This window comes from Budorcas taxicolor, chromosome 22, assembly GCF_023091745.1.
Source record: "Budorcas taxicolor isolate Tak-1 chromosome 22, Takin1.1, whole genome shotgun sequence".
NCBI classification, from domain to species: Eukaryota; Metazoa; Chordata; class Mammalia; order Artiodactyla; family Bovidae; genus Budorcas; species Budorcas taxicolor.
The window spans coordinates 20,442,633-20,461,913 of record NC_068931.1 but is presented as its reverse complement, the minus strand read 5'-3'; the positions used below and the strand labels follow the sequence as shown (position 1 = coordinate 20,461,913).

The 19,281-nt window shown below is 49.5% G+C and overlaps 1 protein-coding gene across 1 annotated transcript in view; it reads right to left on the bottom strand.

Annotated features, from left to right (window-relative positions):
- Window positions 1-14,655: 14,655 nt before the first annotated feature.
- The window catches only part of CELF4 (CUGBP Elav-like family member 4), a 312,716-nt gene continuing 308,090 nt past the window's right edge, over window positions 14,656-19,281 (bottom strand). The window contains exon 14 of the mRNA XM_052660301.1: window positions 14,656-14,682. Coding sequence (XP_052516261.1) covers window positions 14,656-14,682 — 27 coding nt within the window. The remainder of the gene's footprint in view (window positions 14,683-19,281) is intronic.

The window sequence follows — 19,281 nt, the reverse complement described above, 5'->3', positions numbered from 1 at the left end:
CTCTCATCACCTGCCTCACCGTCCTCCTCACCTGGATGCCTAACTGGACCAGAGGATTCACAGCTTTCATCAGATTCTCAAAGGACCCTGGAATCCAAAGAATTCAGGAATCACAGGTCTTCAGGAAACTCAGAAGCATCTTTGGACTGTCCACTAGGTACCAGACAAAGTCCAATGGTGTGGTCCCGGCAGCACCAGTAACTATGTCAAGCTGCAGTTAACATGCCCAGAGGTCGGTGCAGGCCCAGAAGCCTGAATGGCAGCCCCTGGAACAGGGACTTCCATCAGAATTTCCCAGAATATAAGATTTCACTGCTGGGCAAGGGCTGGAAGGAAGAACGGAAGATGCCCTGGACCGAGGAAGGGTGTCAAAGGCATGGAGACAGAGACCCCAAGGTAAGGGAGCTCGTGGACAGCCTTGGAGGCTAGTTCTGGTGGTTAAGCTTGGAGAGCAGCAGGGCCCAGTGGAGAGAGGCCAGCTGAGATTCCAATACGCAGCAACAGCTTCCAGTTTACCTAGGGCTCCGCCAGAGGCTGGGGTTCAGGTCTTGGCTCTGCAGCCATAACTGTGTGACACGCGCAATTTACTTCACCAGTGCAAACTCAGTGCCTGGCTTGCTAGATGCAGACAGCACACACCTGCACAGCCGGCTCACAGATGACGTTGGGGATACAGCGAAAGGATGCTCGGGCATCTGCTGGGTGAACAACTGTGAAGCATTTCCCAAACATCAGATGCTTTTATCATTTATCTGATGGCTGGTAAGGGGCGATAGGCCCTCTGAAGCATGGAGACCTGGGGCTTCCATGACAACCAGGCAAAGCTACACCAGCCCGCGTTGTACACGGTGCTTACCCGCGGCCCATCACCACCCCAGGCAGTGCTCCTAGCCCTCTTCTCAGCCTCCAGGAGGGCAGCCCACTGCACACCCGCCCGTTTCAGAATGCTGCTTACCTCCACCTCTCTCCACAGCCTGGGCTGCCTTCCCCAGAGTCGGGACTGTGCTCTCATCACCACCTCATCCCCTTGTGCAGAATCGGACCCCTGCCTTGAGGACTGTCCAGAGCAGACAGAGTCAAGAACGGTTCCAGAGTGGGGACCCTGGAGCTGTGGTCCATGCACCTTCCTCAGGGGCGCCTGCCGGCTGCCCGCAGCCCTTCCTTCTGCCCTCCTGTCCCACTCTCCACCTCTAGGATTTTCAAATCTGTCCCTTCTCTCTTCAGAATTAAAGATGTTGTGTTTCTTGCTTTGCTAATCAGGCTGTTCCTGAGGATGAGGATGGGAATAGGTACCCCCAGGAGCCAGGACGGGGCAGCAGAAACCACAGTGGCCCCATCTCACCGCCCATGACACGCACTGCTCACGTCCATGTTGGAGGGTCTGTCCTCTCAGATTCCCGGGGAAAGAAGGGTAAGTGGTAAGGGAGGGGGGCAGGGGGTGCTCCCTGCAGCACCCAGTCTAGATGGCTGACAGCTCTCAGGCTGACCCAGCTGATGGTCAAACATTTTGTTTTTCAAACATTTTATTTTGAAGTCAGACCTACAGAAAAGTTTTAGAAATAATAACAAAGAATTTCTTTACATGAACACCCTTCACCCATATTCCCCAGGGTTAACATTGTAACTCAGATTCACTCTGTCTCACACATATATAATGCATATATCTCACACATGTATTATTACTTTTCTTCTGAAATACTGGAGAGTAAATTACAGACCAGCTACTCTTCCTTCCCCTAATAATTCAGCATGTATTTCTTAAAAACAAGGACATTCTTTTCCATACCCACAGGACAATGATTGAAATCAAGAAAGTAACATAAATAGAGCACTATTTTCTAATCTGCAGAACAGATTTAAATTTTGCCAATTTTCCTTTTTTTTTAATTTTTAATTTTTTTCCTTTCCTTAAATATCTTTCTAACAAAATGAAAATAAAATCTCACCAGGATCCAGTCTATGATCATAAGTTGCATTTAGTTGTCATGTCTCTTTAGATGAGTACAAACTACTTATTTTGTAGGAAGTCCCCAATTTGGACTGGTTTGCGTTCTTGTGACCAAACTCAGGTCTGCGTTTTCAGCAAGAATTAAATGATGTCGTGTCATTCTCAGTAATCCTACCGAGAGGCCCATGATAGCTATTTCATTCCAGGTGATATTAACTTTGATCACCAGGTTAAGATGATGTCTGCTGGGTTTCTCCACTGTAAAGTCACTTCCTTTCCTTTGTAAGTTATAAGTATCTTGTGTGTGAGTCAGGAAGGGCATTACCTGAGACTATGTAAATACCATTTCTCATCTACCCTTGACCCAGGAGTTTCAGCAGTCAATGGCCACATGCCACTTTTTTCCTTTTTTTCCAAACTTACTTTCTGTTTGTTTTTAAATTAAGTAATTTTAATTGGAAGATAATTCCTTTACAATATTGTGATGGTTTTCACCATACATCAACATTAATCGGCTGCAGGTATGCCTATGTTCCCCATCCTGAACCCCCCTCCCACCTCCCTCCCCGCCCCATCCCTCTGGGTTGCCCCAGAGCACCAGCTTTGGGGGCCCTGCTTCATGCACTGAACTCGCACTGGTCATCTGTTTTACATGTGACCATGTAAATAACATGGTTTCAATGCTATTCTCTCAAATCATCCCACCCTCGCCTTCTCCCGCAGGATCCAAAAGTCTGTTTTTACATCTGTGTCTCCTTTGCGGCCCTGCTTGTAGGATTGTCGGTTTTGTCTTTCTAAATTACATATATGTGTGTTAATATACAATATATGTCTTTCTCTTTCTGACTTACTTCACTCTGTATAATAGGCTCCAGGTTCACTAGAATGGACTCAAATGTGTTCCTTTTTATAGCTGAGTAATATTCCGTTGTGTATATGTATCACAACTTCCTTATCCATTCATCTGTTGATGGACATCCAGGTTGCTTCCATGTCCTAGCTATTGTAAATAGCACTGCAGTGAACATTAGGGTACATGTGTCTCTTTCAATCCTGGTTTCCTCAGAGTGTATGCCTAGTAGTGGGTTTGCTGGGTCATATGGCAGTTCTATTCCCAGTTTTTTAAGGAGTCTTTACACTGTTCTCCATAGTGACTATACGAGTTTGCATTCCCACCAACAGTGTAAGAAGGTTCCTTTTTCTTTACACCCTCTCCAGCATTTATTGTTTGTAGACTTTTTGATGCTGGCCATTCTGACCGGCGTGAAATGATACCTCATTGTGGTTTTGATTTGCATTTCTCTAATAATGAGTGATGTTGAGCATCTTTTCATGTGTTTATTAGCCGTCTGTATGTCTTCTTTGGAGAAAGGTCTGTTTAGGTCTTTTGCCCACGTTTTGATTAGGTTGTTCATTTTTCTGGTATTGAGCTTCATGAGCTGCTTGTATATTTTAGAGATTAATTCTTTGTCAAACTTACTTATTTTTAATCGAAGGAAAATTGCTTCACAATAATGTGTTGGCCTCTGCCATACATCATCATGAGTCAGCCATAGGTATACATGTGTCCCCTCCCTCTTTAACCTCCCTCTGACCCAATCCCACCACTCTAGGTTGTTACAGAGCCCCAGTCAGGGTTCCCTGAGTCATATAGAAATGTCACATTGGTTATCTATTTTTTATATGGCAGGGTATATGTTTCCATGTTACTCTATCCATTCATCTCACCCTCTCCTTCCTCCCCCCGCCCAAGTCCTTAAGTCTGTTCTCTATGTCTGCGGCTCCAATATTGCCCTATAAATATGTTCATCAGTACTGTATTTCTAGATTCCATATATATGCATTAATATATGGTATTTGTGTTTTTTTCTGACTTACTTCAGTCTGCATAATAGCCTCTAGGTTCATCCACCTCTAGCATTGACTCAAATGCATTCCTTTTCATGGCTGAGTAATATTCCATTGTATGTATGTACCATAGTTTCTTTATCTATTCATCTGATGGACATCTATGTTGCTTCCAAGTCCTAGCTATTGTAAATAGTGCTGCAATGAACATTGGGGTACAGCTACATGCCATTTAAATCCTTAGTCTTCCGCTGTGTTCCCACCACCGTCTTTGATGGTCCCAGAGCTAGGAGACAGGCTGGAAAAGGAGACAGTTATTGTCCTCAGGACCTTCAGCTGGAGAGGGAGCTATAGACTCAGAGCAACACAGGACAGTGTAAACAAGGGCCAGTGAAGTGTCTCCACCCTGAGGGCAACAGGAGGTCAGGAAATAGGTGCTTAGTTTGAGCTGGAGACTCCTGAAGCAGATGGAACCTGAACCAAGGGTGGGAGAATCTGAACAGTCAGAAACTTGGGAAAACAAGAGAAGCTGTATCCATAAGCCATCTCTGAGGGCCCCAGTAGGACCAGAATCCCAGGAGGGTCCCTGTCATCTCCAGAGCTCCCCGGTACTAAGAAGACCAGAACCACCAGGCTTCCTTGTGATTCCTGGTCAGAGTTGGGGAAGCTGAGGCACAGGGGCCTTGCCAAGAGGACACAGGTGTGGGGTGCTTTGGGAGGACTCATGGGAGGCAGCTCCCCGCCCCCCGCTGCCACTCCACACCTCTTCTCGTTCATTCAGCAAACATCACTGAGCACCGACTATATGCCAGACACTGAGTCCAATGCTGAAAGTACAAAACGCTCTCAAGTAGTTCTTGATTAAAGGGGATGCTGTGGGCCCAGAGGCCTCGTCAGGACAGGATAGCAGGGGTCCTCTGCCCAGTTGAGAGCAGAGCAGACTGGTGGGTAAAACCCTGCTCGTCCCCGTGTAGTCCTCTCATCCAGGTGCTTCTCATGTTGAGAGCTTGGCTTGAGGGCATTCGGGGCTTCTCTCCTCTGCACCTCCTCTTTCCCCTCCCAGCACTTAGAGAAAGCTCTGGGCACAAAGGGACTGGGCCGAATCCTTGAGACCCACCCAGGATACCTCACTTTGCAGAGGAAGAAACTAACATGGAGGTCTGAGATTTTCCAGGCCGGCCCTGTCTCCACTCTTCTGCCCTGTGGTTAGGCCGCCTGTCTCTGAGGCTTAGAAATACAGTCAGTCAGAGTCTTCTGAGTGAAGACTTCTCATACTTGTGCCTTGGAAAGGTAGCCACCTCCAAAGTCATATGGTGATTATAAGTCTGGAACCTGCTATCTGGGACTGGGCTCAAACCCCAGCTCTGTAAAACCAGGTGACTTGCAGCACGTCGCTTAAGCCCGCCTGTAAAACGGGGTGTAGGCTGGTTGGAAAGGTTAACTGGGATGGTGTCAATGAAGTAGCCAGGACCCTGCCTGACCTATCAGTAATGGCTTCTTTTTAGACAAGGCTGTGTCTTCCCCAGCACAATCCCCGCTTACCTGAGGCATCTTGCAGGTCTTTAGCATGTCTGGGGTCCTTTGTTCCTCCATAACCCTCTCCCTCGGGGTCTGTTTAACCCCTGCTCACCCTGCCACACTCAGCCCAAGTGTCTCCTCCTCTCTAGTCTGAGCTACTGGCATTGTCTCATCAGGGCTACTCAGGGCCCCTGCACAGTTCACCAGGCTGTCCTGCAGCTGTCTTTACCGTCAGGGAACCCATGGGAGGGGACAGTGCAGCTGATTTTGAAGCTGGGATCCACTACTTGCTTACAGTGTGATTTTTTTTTTGAACTTCGGTATTGTGGTATAGCCAATTAACAATGTTGTGATAGTTTCAGGTGAACAGCCTGAAACTGTTCAGGGGGACTCAGCTGTACATATACATGTATCCATTCTCCCCCAAACTCCCCTCCCCTCCAGGCTACCACACAACACTGAGCAGAGTTCCATGCACCACGCGGTAGCTCCTTGTGGGCTATCCATCTAAAACAGAGCAACGACTTGCACTGTGATTTGCCGCAAGTTATTTACCTTCCCAAGCCTCTGGCTGTTCATCTGATAGCACGTTACAGGATGACTTCCGGGACTTGAGAACACACCCACAACACACTGGCCTTGTGCCTGGAAGGTGGCTGCGTGTGTAGTCATCACCCCACCCCTGGTACTTAGCACTGAGCGGGCACTGGGTGTGTGCACTCGGTTGAGTGCTGAAGGAACAAATACACTCCCAACCCAAGGTGATTTGCATTTAAAAATAAAAGCATAACTAATTAAGGCCCTAGTCTCACCCAAAGATAAAGGCCTAATGACAGGATCTGAGATCCTGAGCAGGCAAGAGTGCAGCAGGGCAGGGGTGTGGGGTCTGCTCTGTGGCCCTCATGTTAGTTTTCAGGGGGCTGCCTGTGCAGAGCAAAAATGCCCCACAGGAGCCTTGCTTCCGAAGCCCCTCTTTGGACCCCAAGAGGGCCCTGAGTGGAAGGCAGAAGGGAGGTGGGTGGACAGCACCCAGCTGCCCTGGGCTTCCTGCCACCCTAATGCCCAGAGCTGAGCCCCAGGATGAGGTGGGAGAGAAGGGCAATGCCCAAGATGGTTCATGTGGAGACTCTGGAGACAAGGGGCATCTTTGTGCCTTAGTTAGTGGAATTGGGTACCTTCAGAAGTGGTCACAGTTTCCCCTTGCTTTGGAGTGATGGTGAACCAGTTTGCATTTATCTTGCTGCTGCTGCTGCTGCTAAGTCGCTTCGGTTGTGTCCGACTCTGTGCGACCCCATGGACTGCAGCCCACCAGGCTCCTCCATCCATGGGATTTTCCAGGCAAGAGTACTGGAGTGGGGTGACATTGCCTTCTCCAGCATTGATCTTAACAACATGCTTATAGTTTTATCCAGAGTTTAGCGTGCTGGGGAAAACCAAGCTGACACAGCTCTAAAGGGTTTTGAACTTCAGGTAGCAGCATAAAATGTTAATAAATGCTCCATTTATTTCCATTTACTTTCCTCTCCTTGTTAATAATAAAAGCTAACCAGGCCTTTGGGTTTTTTCCTCTCTCCCTCCACTCTGTCCCCACCATCAGGTGGGAGGGGTCACCTCCTGCATGCCCTCACCTGTACAATCACTGGGCCAGCCCAGATAATCCAGGAGGGCAAGGAAGAAGAGGACTGACCTGTGTCAATAGAGGCAATGCCATTTCCTAAAGGTAAAAATTAATATTATTGAGAAAAAAAGTGAGAAGGAGGGACAGGAAAAGAGAGACACGAGAGAAGGGTTGGAGGGGAGCAACTGTGCAGAGAATTTACAAGCAAGGGAGACAAGACGCAGAGACTAAGAGCAGAACTCTGCAGACGGCCCTGGGCTGGAACCCTGACACTGGGTCATCTCGCTGGGGACTTACCCTCCCCAAGCCTGGTTCCTCATCTGTCAAACAGGGGTGATAACACCAAGCTCAGAGAATCGGATGATATTATAATTAAGAAGCTCTTCACAGTGTCTGGCTCAGGACAAGCACCTCAGCAGTGACTGTTCCCCCATGCCCCAAAGGGATGTGCCCAGCTGATGAGTGTGCTGGAAAGGACCAGGTTCCCCTGCTCAGCCAGGGTCTCCTGAGCTGCCCCACGCCTGGGCTCACTTCCTGGGAATCCCACCAGCCAGCTTCGGGCCTGGGCCCGGCACCACCTGACTCTGGGTCTCCTTACTGATAACTAAGTCCCTAACACCAGTGCACACACATCTGTACACTAAAGACCAAGGTAAACAAGACATCGGGTAACACTGACTCCCTTTGGAGACAGGAATGGGCAACTGGATTCAGGGGTGGAAAGACTTTTTATCATGCGCTTTTTCATATTTTTTGAATTTTGAAATATATGTTATCGATTTCAAAAACTAGAAAAATTTTTTAAGCGCAAAGACCAAACTGATGCGCAGCCTGAGGCTCTGTGAACCGGGAGAGGATGCCTGCAGATACTGACAGCCACAGTGGTGTTGGGGAGGCTCATGAGGAAAAGAAAGGGCAGAGAGAGAGGAAGGGGCAGAGGACCATCCATGAATAGGGGTCCCCAGGAAGGTGTGTGAACAGTGAGAGACAGAGGTGTGCAGCCCAACTTGACGGATTCTCTGGGAGAGTCACAGGCTCACTGAACCTAGAGAAAGCAATGGGAAGTGGCCTGGCACCAAGTTCAAGCTCACTTGGTTGGGACATGAATTGTCAGTGGGATGGAACTAAGGAAAGGGAAGGAGGAGGGGCTCCGAGCCTGAATTACTCATTCTGAGTATCTGTACTAATCAAGAATTTACAACTCAGAGGATCCTCGGGATGGGGCGTGGTTGTGTGTGACTGTGTCTCCTTTACTCCTCACAACTCTTGGGGGCGAGGGTGTATTGGTATCCTTATTTCAGAGATAAGGAAACTGAGGCTCAGAAAGGTTAGGTCAGCTTTCCAAAATGACACCAGAGGTCTATGCATCCCTTCGAAGCCCACGCCTTTTTCACTCTGACACATAGCCTCCCACTCTCTTCCTGGTCTGGGCAGATCATGGTTAGATGTCCACAAAGATGCAAGGTAGGACGGAGACGTTCAGGGTTCCCTGAAGATATGAGGAGCTAGGTTAGCATGGGGGAAAAGAAGCTGGGGTGATGAGGGGTCTGGGGTGCTGGCTGTCCACTAGCCAGGCCTGGGAGCCTGGGGTCTGGGAGAGCTAAAGGCCAGAGACTGATGGGGTAAGGGAGGACCTACAGGGGGAAGGGAGGACAGCTTAGGGAAATAGGAGGGGCAGTAGAAAGAGAAAGCTAGAAAGTAAAAAGCTGATACTCAGCTGAGAGGAAAGGGAGTGTCGGCTACCCACACATTCCAACTGTCCTCTTATTCCTTTAAAGCATTTGCAGAACACCTACCTCTTTGGAACATGCTTTCAGTTGCCTGCAGTTTGTCCTTCCTTCCTGCTTTAACTCATTCATCCCTGCAGGCAGTGGATCAACATGGACTGAACATCCCCCTGACTAGAGTGAACAGTCGACGGAAGGTAGGGCATCGATGGTAGCTAATAATTTTGGTTTGGGGGGATTCCACTTTGGGAGAGAGACAAATAGCACTCACACCAAGGCTGATGCTGTCACCTCAGGCAGGGCTGGGGCCATGACTGTGCTGCCCAGATGTCCCCTTACCATCTGACTCACCTGGGAAATGTCCGTTTGCTTCAACTGGGTGTAATTGGAACACTGGCCCTGCAGACCTCATGCCAGGAGGAGCTACAGATTCACCTGGTCTGGAGGCAGCAGAACATGGAAGATGGATGGTGGACTTGGAGGCACGCGTGTGGGTGGGAAAACTCTAGGACATTCCGTGTGTGGCAGTACCAGCGCCCTGTGTGCAGGAGCAGGTGGGATCCAGCTCAGAATAGGGACAATGTCGGACCTTTATAGAAACCCAGAAGGAGAGGAAGTGAAGTGAAGTAAAAGTCACTCGGTTGTGTCCACCTCTTTGCGACCCCATGGACTATACAGTCCATGGAATTCTCCAGGCCAGAATACTGCAGTGGGTAGCCTTTCCCTTCTCCAGGGCATCTTCCCAACCAAGGGATTGAACTCAGGTCTCCCCCATGGCAGGCGGATTCTTTACCAGCTTAGCCTGCAGGGAAGCCCAAGAATACTGGAGTGGGTAGCTTATCCCTTCTCCAGCGAATCTTTCCAACCCAGGAATAGAACTGGGGTCTCCTGCATTGCAGGTGAATTATTTTTACCAACTGAGCTCTCAGGGAAGCCCGAAGGAGATGGGAGCTATTAACTCAGTGTATGTGTGTTAGTCGCTCAGTCATGTCTGACTCTTCGTGACCCCACAGACTGCAGCCCACCAGGCTCCTCTGTCCTTGGGATTCTCCAGGCAAGAATACTGGAGTGGGTTGCCATTCCCTTCTCCAGGGGATCTTCCTGACCCAGGGATCAAACCTGGGTCTTCTGTATTGCAGGCGGATTCTTTACTGTCTGAGCCACCAGGAAAGCCAGAGGTCTCAGTAAACATTCTTCTCATATTAACATTGCACAGAAAGGAAGGAGAAAGAGAGAGAAGGAAAGAGAAAAGTGAGAGAAGATATGAGTACAGAAGGGTGGATGAAGAGCTGAAAGGCCTTTGAAAGTGCTGCCAGGGCAGGGGCTGGAGGGAGGCCCAGGCACCAGTGCCCACCTGTGCGTGAGGCTGGGAGAGGCCACAGGGATGCCCCACACTTACACAGCAAGGGTGCAGCTGCCCAACAGGCCAGAGCATGTCAGTGTGGCATCAATAACACTGAGGGGAAACAGAGGTGTCTGCCAATGAAATGACTTGATAACTGGGATTTTCTTCAAAATAATCAGGGAATTGATGTATGTTAAAGCTTAGTGCTGTGTATGGGGGTTGTTATGCAAATATCTCTATTTTCCATTATACATGAAATAAAAAGTTTATAAGAATAAACAAAAAGTCTTTCAAAAAAACTAGGGAAGCTGTGAAGGAATCACACACTGCAGGTAGAATATAGCCGACCCTCCGTATCCACGGATGAAGAACCCACAAAAACAGAGGCCCGACTGTACTGGGCCATTTTGAGCATCCACAGACTTTGCTTATCTGCGGGGGTCCGGGAACCCATGCCCTGGAGATTCCAAGGGATGACTACTACCAGAGGAAACCAGAGGAAACCGTAGAATATAAGCAGAAATGAACAAGAGCTGTGTCTTGGGTTTTCTTAAATAACACTGCAAATCAGGGGTTCTTAATCAAGGGGTGATGGGTGGGCTGTGGGACCCCTGAACTCCCTGTAATCATGTGCAAAGTGATCCAAGAGTTTGCAGCAACTTTTCAAGGAACCTCTGGTGCCCCCCATGCCCCCACACACACCCCGCAGAGGCTAATACATTACCTTCTCTCTTAAATGTGCTGTGTGTACCCAGTCACTTGGTGGGTGGTTTTAAATAAAGGTTTATTTTCTAGAACTGGCGTATTCACACCTGGGCCCTGTGTTTTCATCTCTCTTCTCAGTCATCCATGCCTGGAACAGAGCAAAAGAGGCCGACCCACTGCACAGCCCAGCTCCTTGGGGATAGGTCCCTGAGGCCCCACTGCCCCGAGCCAGAGCAGTGGAGGTGGGGGTGCGCTGTGCCGGACAGAGGGGACGCAGTGGGGAAGGGCTGGGGAGGCCAGCGGGGCTCCCTGGGGTCTCAGAGAGTGACTGGAGGCAATGTGGTTGAAGCTGTCACCCTCTGGCAGGCACAGTGGCTTTCAGCTGCAAATGTCCAACAGAAACCATGGTTTTGAATAGTCTGAGGCTCAAAACCCAGAGAATTCCCTAGAAAATACCTTTCCCTTCCTCACAGGTTTCGTAACTCCCAGTGAGACATCTACCCCTCGCAGTGAATTCCTCCAAGAAGACCAGCTCCCTAGATGTTCCTCAGAACTGGCAGGTTCTGGTATGGGTTATTTCAGAGGACAGGGAGGGTCTCACCTTAGAACCTCAAGGCTTGAAGGCCTGCCCCAGGTCCCGAGGAGTGAAGGCCCTTTCTCCCCAGGCTAGTATCTCCACAGGCTAGCATGGGACGCACGGGAGAGGGCCCTGCCTGGGGACTGAGATGTGAGGCGAGGAGGGAGGCAGGGACCAGGTGCTGCTTCCCACCACTCCCCCCACAGAGGATGGGGAGCTGAAGCCGTTCCCTGCCTCTCACAGGAGGGCACAGACAGACAGACCCCTGTGCCTGCCAGGACTCCCGGCACCTCCCCCTCCCATCACGTGGGGGGAGGAGATGGAGACCCTTGGTGGGGCCTGCCCATTCCTAGACAGGTCTGCAAGGCTAGAGGCTGGGCCCTGGGGACAAGATGGACTAGCGAGAAAGGGCTGTCCCAGGAGGGAGTGTGACGAAGAAGCATGGCTGTCGTGCCCCTGGGTTCTCACCTCAGGAGGACCTGCTTCCTCCCTCCTACTTCCCCTCCCCCAGGCCCTACTTCCCGGTCTCCTGTCTTGGGAACCTCCCCGCATCCCATGCCTTCCTCCTGCATCCCATGCCTTCCTCCTGCATCCCATGCCTTCCTCCTGCATCCCATGCCTTCCTCCTGCATCCCATGCCTTCCTCCTGCATCCCATGCCTTCCTCCTGCATCCCATGCCTTCCTCACAAGCCTCCTGTGGGAGTGGACATCTCCCTGCCTCCCTCTCACTATACAAAGAAGGCAACACTCCAGGCTCCTCCCACCAGAGCCCCGCCTCTGTGGATCATCTAGAACCTCAGTCTTCTCCACCCAGAGAAATGTCAGGGCAGTGGAAGGTGCAAGACCAAGAACAAAACGCACCATGCCTGGCAAGTCTGGGCTGTTTGGGGTTGTGTCTTCCCCCTCCTTTACTGCAGGTCCTGCCTCCACTGTCTCCTTCCTCAGCTCCTCAGAGCACATCCCCCCACCCAAACTCAAGGTGTTCTGGCTTCTCCTCCTTCCTGTTGGGTGTGGGCTCTGTGGTCACTCCTACAAGGGAACCCAGGAATGGGCATGCAGTGGAGACTTTCAGAGGTGCACACCAGTAAAGAGAGACTTTTCCAGAAGGTCCAGGCAGCAGACTGGCTCCATGGAGGGATCAAAGCTACTTCCGGTGGGCCAGCCCTAGGGCACAGAGACTCGGCTGACCAGACTCCAGGAACCACAGACCACCATGGAAGAGTCTTTTTTTTTAAACTGTGCTTTATTTAGGGCTAAGCTGGAGAAAGCGTCATCCAATAGTTACAGAAGGTTACAAGGAGCTTTAGGGAGTTGAGTGTGAAAAGAGCAGTTGTACTGAACTGCAGCGTTTTTTTTTTTTTTTTACAACATCTGGACATCCTAAAAAGGAGCCAAGAGAAAGAAAAATAAATTTTTTAAAAATAATAATTAACCAACAAAATAGAAAGAAAGGAAAGGCAGAAGGCCTGAGAAGAACCAGATAGATGTTCTAAAGCAAAAAATTAAAAAACATGGTAGGTCCAAGGGCCTCCCCGCCAGGCCTCCAGATGAACCAGAGGTCAGTGAACAGGGTGTCAAGGCAGAAGGTCAACGCAAGTCTTCCCAACGGTGCAAATAAATTATAATAAATATGTTATACTTTAAAATATATGTGTTCTTAAATAATTAAGTGTTTTTTTCTGATTCTGAGTTTTTTTAAGCAATGTCTTTTTTAACTGCTCTAAAGTCATTTACCAAAGATAAATATCGTGCTTTCATTAAATAGTTTTCCTTGTTTTTTTCTCTATCATTACAATTAAAAGTCCTACAAAATATGCAAATTTATTTACAGAAAAACAGAGCCGGCATCATTTAAACATCCCTGTTTTTCAAAATTCCTTGTAAACAGTTTCAGAAATTCTTCAAAGATTGTTTTTTTTTTTTTTCTCTCTCTTGTTAAGGTTTTTGTGTGTGTGTGTGTTGTTTAGTAGTTTTAAGATGAAAGTTCCCAGGTCTCCCTTGCCCGGAAAGTCTCTGGAGCAAGCATGGAAGGCGAGTGAAGCGGAGGTGTCCAGGGTTTGCGCGGAGCGGGCGAGCGCGCGCAGCTCCCGGAGCGAAGCGAGGCGAGGGCGGCGGCGGCGGGCCTTCCTGCCAGCGGCGCAGCCTCCACCGGTGGTGGGCAGCCCGAGGCCCACGGTTCTGGGCGGGTCCGGCCTGGCCCTCGGGGTCAACGGCGTCCAACAGCACTCGCGGGGAGAAGGGATTGATGCTCAGTCTAAACTCTACAAAAGTACAGTCCTACAACATCTGGGATTTTAGCAATAACGCTAACTTCTATAGGTTTTTTTTTTCTTTTTTTTTTCTTTTTTGCTTTCCTCTAATTTTTCTTCTATTATATAGGTATTTTAAACTTCTCCTTTTTAAAATTCTGTACAACTATTATGATTTTAAGAGGGGGGGGAAAGTTAGAAGCATTTACAGACTTTTCACAACAATTATCTTGCCTTGTCAGCCCCCTTTGTTCCCCTCGTTTTCTCACACTTCACAGTTAACGAGTTTTCGTATTTTGTTGCTTTCCCCAAATATCCACCGATTTGTTCATCTTAACAGCTCCATCCAGACATATAATACAGAAAACCATAGGAAAGAGTCATAGACTTGAATGAGGGTGATCAAAGCGCCTCTCAAAGTATCAAAGAACTATTATTATCTTGCTGTTTTAAAAGCACTGAAGCATTATTTTTCCTTTTTTTAATTTTTTTTGTTTTTTTTTTGTTTTTTTTGTTTTGTTTTGTTTTTAATTACATTTTTTCATAGAATCGCTCTAAGCTGTTTCAAGAACAGCCGTGAGGCAGAAAGGAGGTTCTCCTCCATTCCCCCTCTGTTTGACCTAGAGCTACACATCTGCAATAAAAAGTTTGGTCCTTTGGTCCCTAAATAGCTAAAGGAATGACAGATAGAGATGCTCAGTGGCGACCTCCCAGCCGCCCCCCTGGGGACCAGGCCCCGCCAGCCACACCGCTTGCCCCAGCCTGCCTCAGGCGCCCACGGGCTGGAAAAGCCCCGGGGATCGGGAAGCAGCGGCCCTTCCCAGTTCCCAGCCCTGCAGTCTCCCCACCTTGTCTCAAGTTATTTTGTTTGAAAGTTGCCTTTTTTTGTTTTGTTTTTTTCTTCTCATTTTTCTTCATCTTCTTCTTCCCTTTGTCATATATATATTTTTCCCCCAAACACGTGCCCTCTGAACTCCATAGACGCTATACTTTCCTTGAAGAAATGTGACAGTCACAGAGAGTGTCTGGAGTCTTCAGCTTGATTGATATTGGCTGATATGTCAAAGGTGTCATCCAACAGTTCTCATTTATAAATATATATAGAGAGAGGTTTGTTTTTTAATGTAGCCCGTTCAGCATCCTGCCCTAAAATGAAGAAAATCGGGGCTGATTAAGCCAAGAGAGGAAATGCAAAATACATCCAAACACCAAAAGGAACCTGCCTCAGGGGGGTTAGGGTGGGAGCTCTGGGGGGGATGGCAGGAGGGAGGGAAGAGACCAGTATGAGAATTAGTCATGATCATGATACGTAAAAAAAGAAATTGACTCTTGTATTCAGAGTAAGAAACCACTGGGAAGGCTATAGGTGATGGCTGTAGCAGAGGAGACGGTTTTTGATTTGGGTTCCTTTAGAGTTCTGGATTGGGGGATGGCTAGATCTACGGGAAGAATTTGTGACTGTGGGGTATGACTTCATCATTAAACTGACCTCTGAGGGATCTAGCCCAGATACAATATGTATACAGAAGCCTAGCAAACAAGATGGCAGAAATCTAGCAGCCCAGCCCGCTCCTCCCCACGGTCCGTGACGTGAATTTTGTAGAACCCTGGCCCAGTTTCCAAGCGAACCGCCTCTTTTCCAAGGTCAGTAACTATTTGCGAGGCTATGTATATATATGTATATCTGGATATATGTGTAGAATATATTCACCTGCACATATGTGGATATACATGGATATGTGTGTATGTATATGCATAGATACACACACACACACGTAATGTTTTTCTCATACATGCCAGGGAATTTAGAGGAAATTCAGCACTTTGAGAAAGTGGATGGGAGAACCTAAAAGAAGTTAGAACGGATTTAATCATCAGTTAAATTAACTCAGACAGTTCTCGATTTTGTTTTGAATGGTGGCTTTTTGGTGTTTTGTTTTGCATTTCAAAGAAAAAAAAAATCATGATCTGACTAGAATCAGAAGGAGAATGCTTAACCATTGTGAATTAACAAATGAGACTCGTCTCCATTCTAGCAAGCAGCTTCCACTTATACATGGGGGTGACTGGTTACATCAAGAGAGTTAGAACTGCAAAGCCCCCAGTTGAGGGGACAACATCATGCGTATATCAATCCATGCTGGCAGGTTTTTCACACTGTTGATTCAACAAACAGCAAACCGTACACAGCAATCTAAACAATTACAACACCAAATAAAATAATAATAAAATTAAAAAACACTTGTCAAGGACCCTTTTTCAGTTGTAAACAAAAAAGTGCATTTTGCTTTTGTCAGTACTGTTTTTTAAAACCAACCAAAAAGCCCTCCCCAAGCCCCAGGTCCCCCACCTCCCCTCCCCACATTTAATTTAGCAGAAGTAGCTAGAATACAAACCTTACAATTGTGACCGGGCTCTCTCTCAGAGGCCTCGGGCTTTGAGCTCTAGTTTTTTGGTTTAGAATTTTTTTTTTTTTATCATTCTGTTACTGTAGAGATTTTGTTTTTGTTTTTCCTTTTGAAGTGAGATTTAAAATAGCCTAACTTGAAAAAGACCAGACCTAGGAAAGTGTCAATTGAAAAAGGCCCCCAAATTTCTAGAAAAAAATAAAATCACAATATTTTCAAGTGCAAGTAAATCAACCACGCATAGATACTTTTAAGGTGTTTTCCTTATTTTTAAGAAAAAAAAATAATGGTTTGCACAGTTAAATGATCCCATGTCCGATAATTCGGGAATTCATCTTTATTTTTACTATTTTTTTTGTTTTTTTTTTTCTCTATGTGACATCTAGAGAAGCATAAAAAACGCTGAACAAGAAAAACCAAACAACAGAAAGTAAAACCACTGCAAGCACCAAGAACGAAACGAAAATGAGCACAGCAAAAAAGGTTGTGGCAGCACAAAAGTCAGGAAAATGCACGTGTGATCATGACTGGCCAACCATCAACGGATACAACATCCAAGAGAAACGCTCCAATCACAGCACCTCCACGAAACTTGACGGCAATTGTCATGCAACCGATTCTTAGCCTTGTTACATGACGCCATCATGTCACACTGTGAACTTTGAGTTGATTTGAACTTACGGATGGGGGACTGTTTTCTCCACTCTCATGTGATTACGTGAACTTTATTCCTAGCTCAGCGCGAGACTGTGGTGGATTTGACTGGCCCTGGTTGGGTTGTTGGAATTTGATTGAATGACAAAAGAAGAAAAGATTTATATATATATTTATATATGTAGAGAGAGAGAGAGAGAAAGAGAGAGAGGACAAGAGTGTGGGTAAGAGGGGGAGGGGGAGGAGGAAGGGGGAGGGGTCGGGGATTGTGGGGGGGCGGGGCGGAAGGGGGGGCAGGGAGAGTCGGGTTGAGGGTGAAGACGGGCAAGGAAGAAGTTAAAACAAAATTAAAAGGAAAAATATTTATACAGCACCAGACCACAGCATCAATCTAAAAGCTCGGATGAGAGAACAGCAGTCAAATCATAAGAGAACGGAAAAAAACCCAAAAGGATGGAGGAAGCGGCAGACGAACGACATGGGCACGTCAACACACACACGCACACGCACGCACGCACACGCACACACGGTTGTTGATGCAGACAGGTGATACACTGTGAACAGCAGAGCCTCACGCAGGGCCGCTACCGGCATCCGTCATGCTCCGGGTAACAGGAGGGAGGGCGTGGGCAGTGTGGCGAGGGGGCCAGAAAAAAAGAAAACAGCCCCTCAGACCACCTTGGCCGGCGAGCAGGTCAGGGGGACACGCTCTCTGCTTTGACCCCCTCCTTGGTTCTTTCTCTCTCCCCCAGGGGCCGAGCGTGCCTCGCCTCCCCAGCCTTCCTGGCTACAGCCTGTGGTCAGCAAGGGGAGCCTGACTGGCTGGCTCCCAATTGCCGGGTGGGTCAGAGGCTGCCTAAGGCGACTGCTGTGTCCGGGGGTCCATCCAGGAAACACTCGGCTGCCCGGGACGGTCCACACCCACGACAACCCGGCCTCCCACCCTGTCCAGGGCCCGCGGTGGCCACCGTCCCCAGGGAAGGGCGTCCCTGCTAAGAGCGCCGGGAGGCTGCGGGAGGCCTCGGGCCTGCCCCCTGCCGCCCGGCCTCGGCCCTCGGACCTCAGAACCTTCAGAAAACGAGCACTCTCAGTTGTGAGATTTAGAGTCCATCATGGCAGTGTTCTCGGAACTCTACAAACACGCCCTGGCACGGCTGATTTCCTGTTTCACGGCTTCCTTATTCACTCTGCTTTGCTCCCAAGGGGGCCCAAAGTGAGGCGGGGTCCTGGCACGTGAAGCCTTTGGGAGGTTTCAAAGCTCTGACTCAGAAAGGGTCACGGGGGAGGCTAGGGTGCCCTGGAGGGTAGGTCAAATGGAAAAGGACAGTCCACCGGAGAGGGGCAGCTACGGGCCTGGCTCCCTGCCGGGTCCCTGCAGCTGTCACCCTGGTCCTCTGCTTCCCCCTACCCCTGCCTCCCAGTTCTCGGCTCCTTCACACCCTACATCCCCGCCACATACAGCTTTCTAGACTGACCCTTCTCACTGTCTTCTTTACTGATGGAGCCCTAACTGGTGCAGGCTGAGATCTCCCTCTCGGAAGCACCATCCAGTTATTCCAATGTGAGTTGTCCTGAACACGCTTCATTCACCATTTGGGGTCCTCTGCCCCCACCCAGGGCCCTGGGAGTCCCTAGTCCCACCCCCTCCTCCTGGTTACCCCTGAGCTCGCTTCCCAGCCCCTGGTCCCCTGCAGCACCCCTGCCTGTGCCAAGCCAATGCACCAGGCTGGGCTCCAATGTCCCCGGCTTCTACCTGCAGCGGCTCCTGCTCTCAGTTTTGGGTTTTCCCTCAGGCCGTGTGGAAGGGAAGCCTGAGACTGTGACATGTTGCTGCAGATAAGATGCAACATAGCTGAGAGGTGATGATTCTAAGCCTAAATCTGGCCCCCGGCTCTGCCTTCTCTGAGGAGCCCGGGCGTCTCTGCCTGCACAGAGCCCGGCCCTGCCTGCCGTCCGGCTCTTCCTGCAGCAGATTCCCTCCCCGACACCAGGGCCCACCAAGGCCCGCCTGCAGCCCCAGCCCCTCCACAAGGAAAACCCACAGACCCACCACCCACGAGAGCCAACTGGCAGGCCCGTGGGGCGGGAGAAGAGGCCTCAGAGCTGAGGGGCACGGGTGGGGGGCCTCCCTAGCTGTCCAGTGGTTTGGACTCTGAGCTTTCACTGCCCAGGGCCCAGGTTCAATCCCTGGCAGGGGAACTAAGATCCCACAAGCCACGCGGCACAGAGGGCACTAGGTGTCAGCCATGCAAGTGTAACTAAGGGAGTCCCAGGGACCCTCCCACCCAGTCCTGGGACGCCCACTCCTCCCCGCGCCGCTGGGCTCCTTTGCTGGCTGCCAGCTTTCCTCCAGCCTCCCTTCAGGGCCTGGCTCTGGCCAATGCTGGGGATTCCACACAGCCCCTCCCCAGAGCTGTGTCGAGGGAACTTTCTCACACACACTTGGCCCCAGCACGCAAACACACTCTCATACTTAGCCTAAAGAGGCTCCCCCGGGTTCTGCCGGCTGGCCACTCCCTTCACGTGAGAACAGTGGCCCCTATGCCCACCCTGACCCCTGCCTGGCCGCCCTCTGGAAGAGTCTTTCCAGACCCAGCCCTAGACATGGCAGCAGGGTCACTGACCAGCGTGGGGAACTGCAATCAGGCCTGGGAAGCACCACCCCCCATGACCTGGGTGAGGA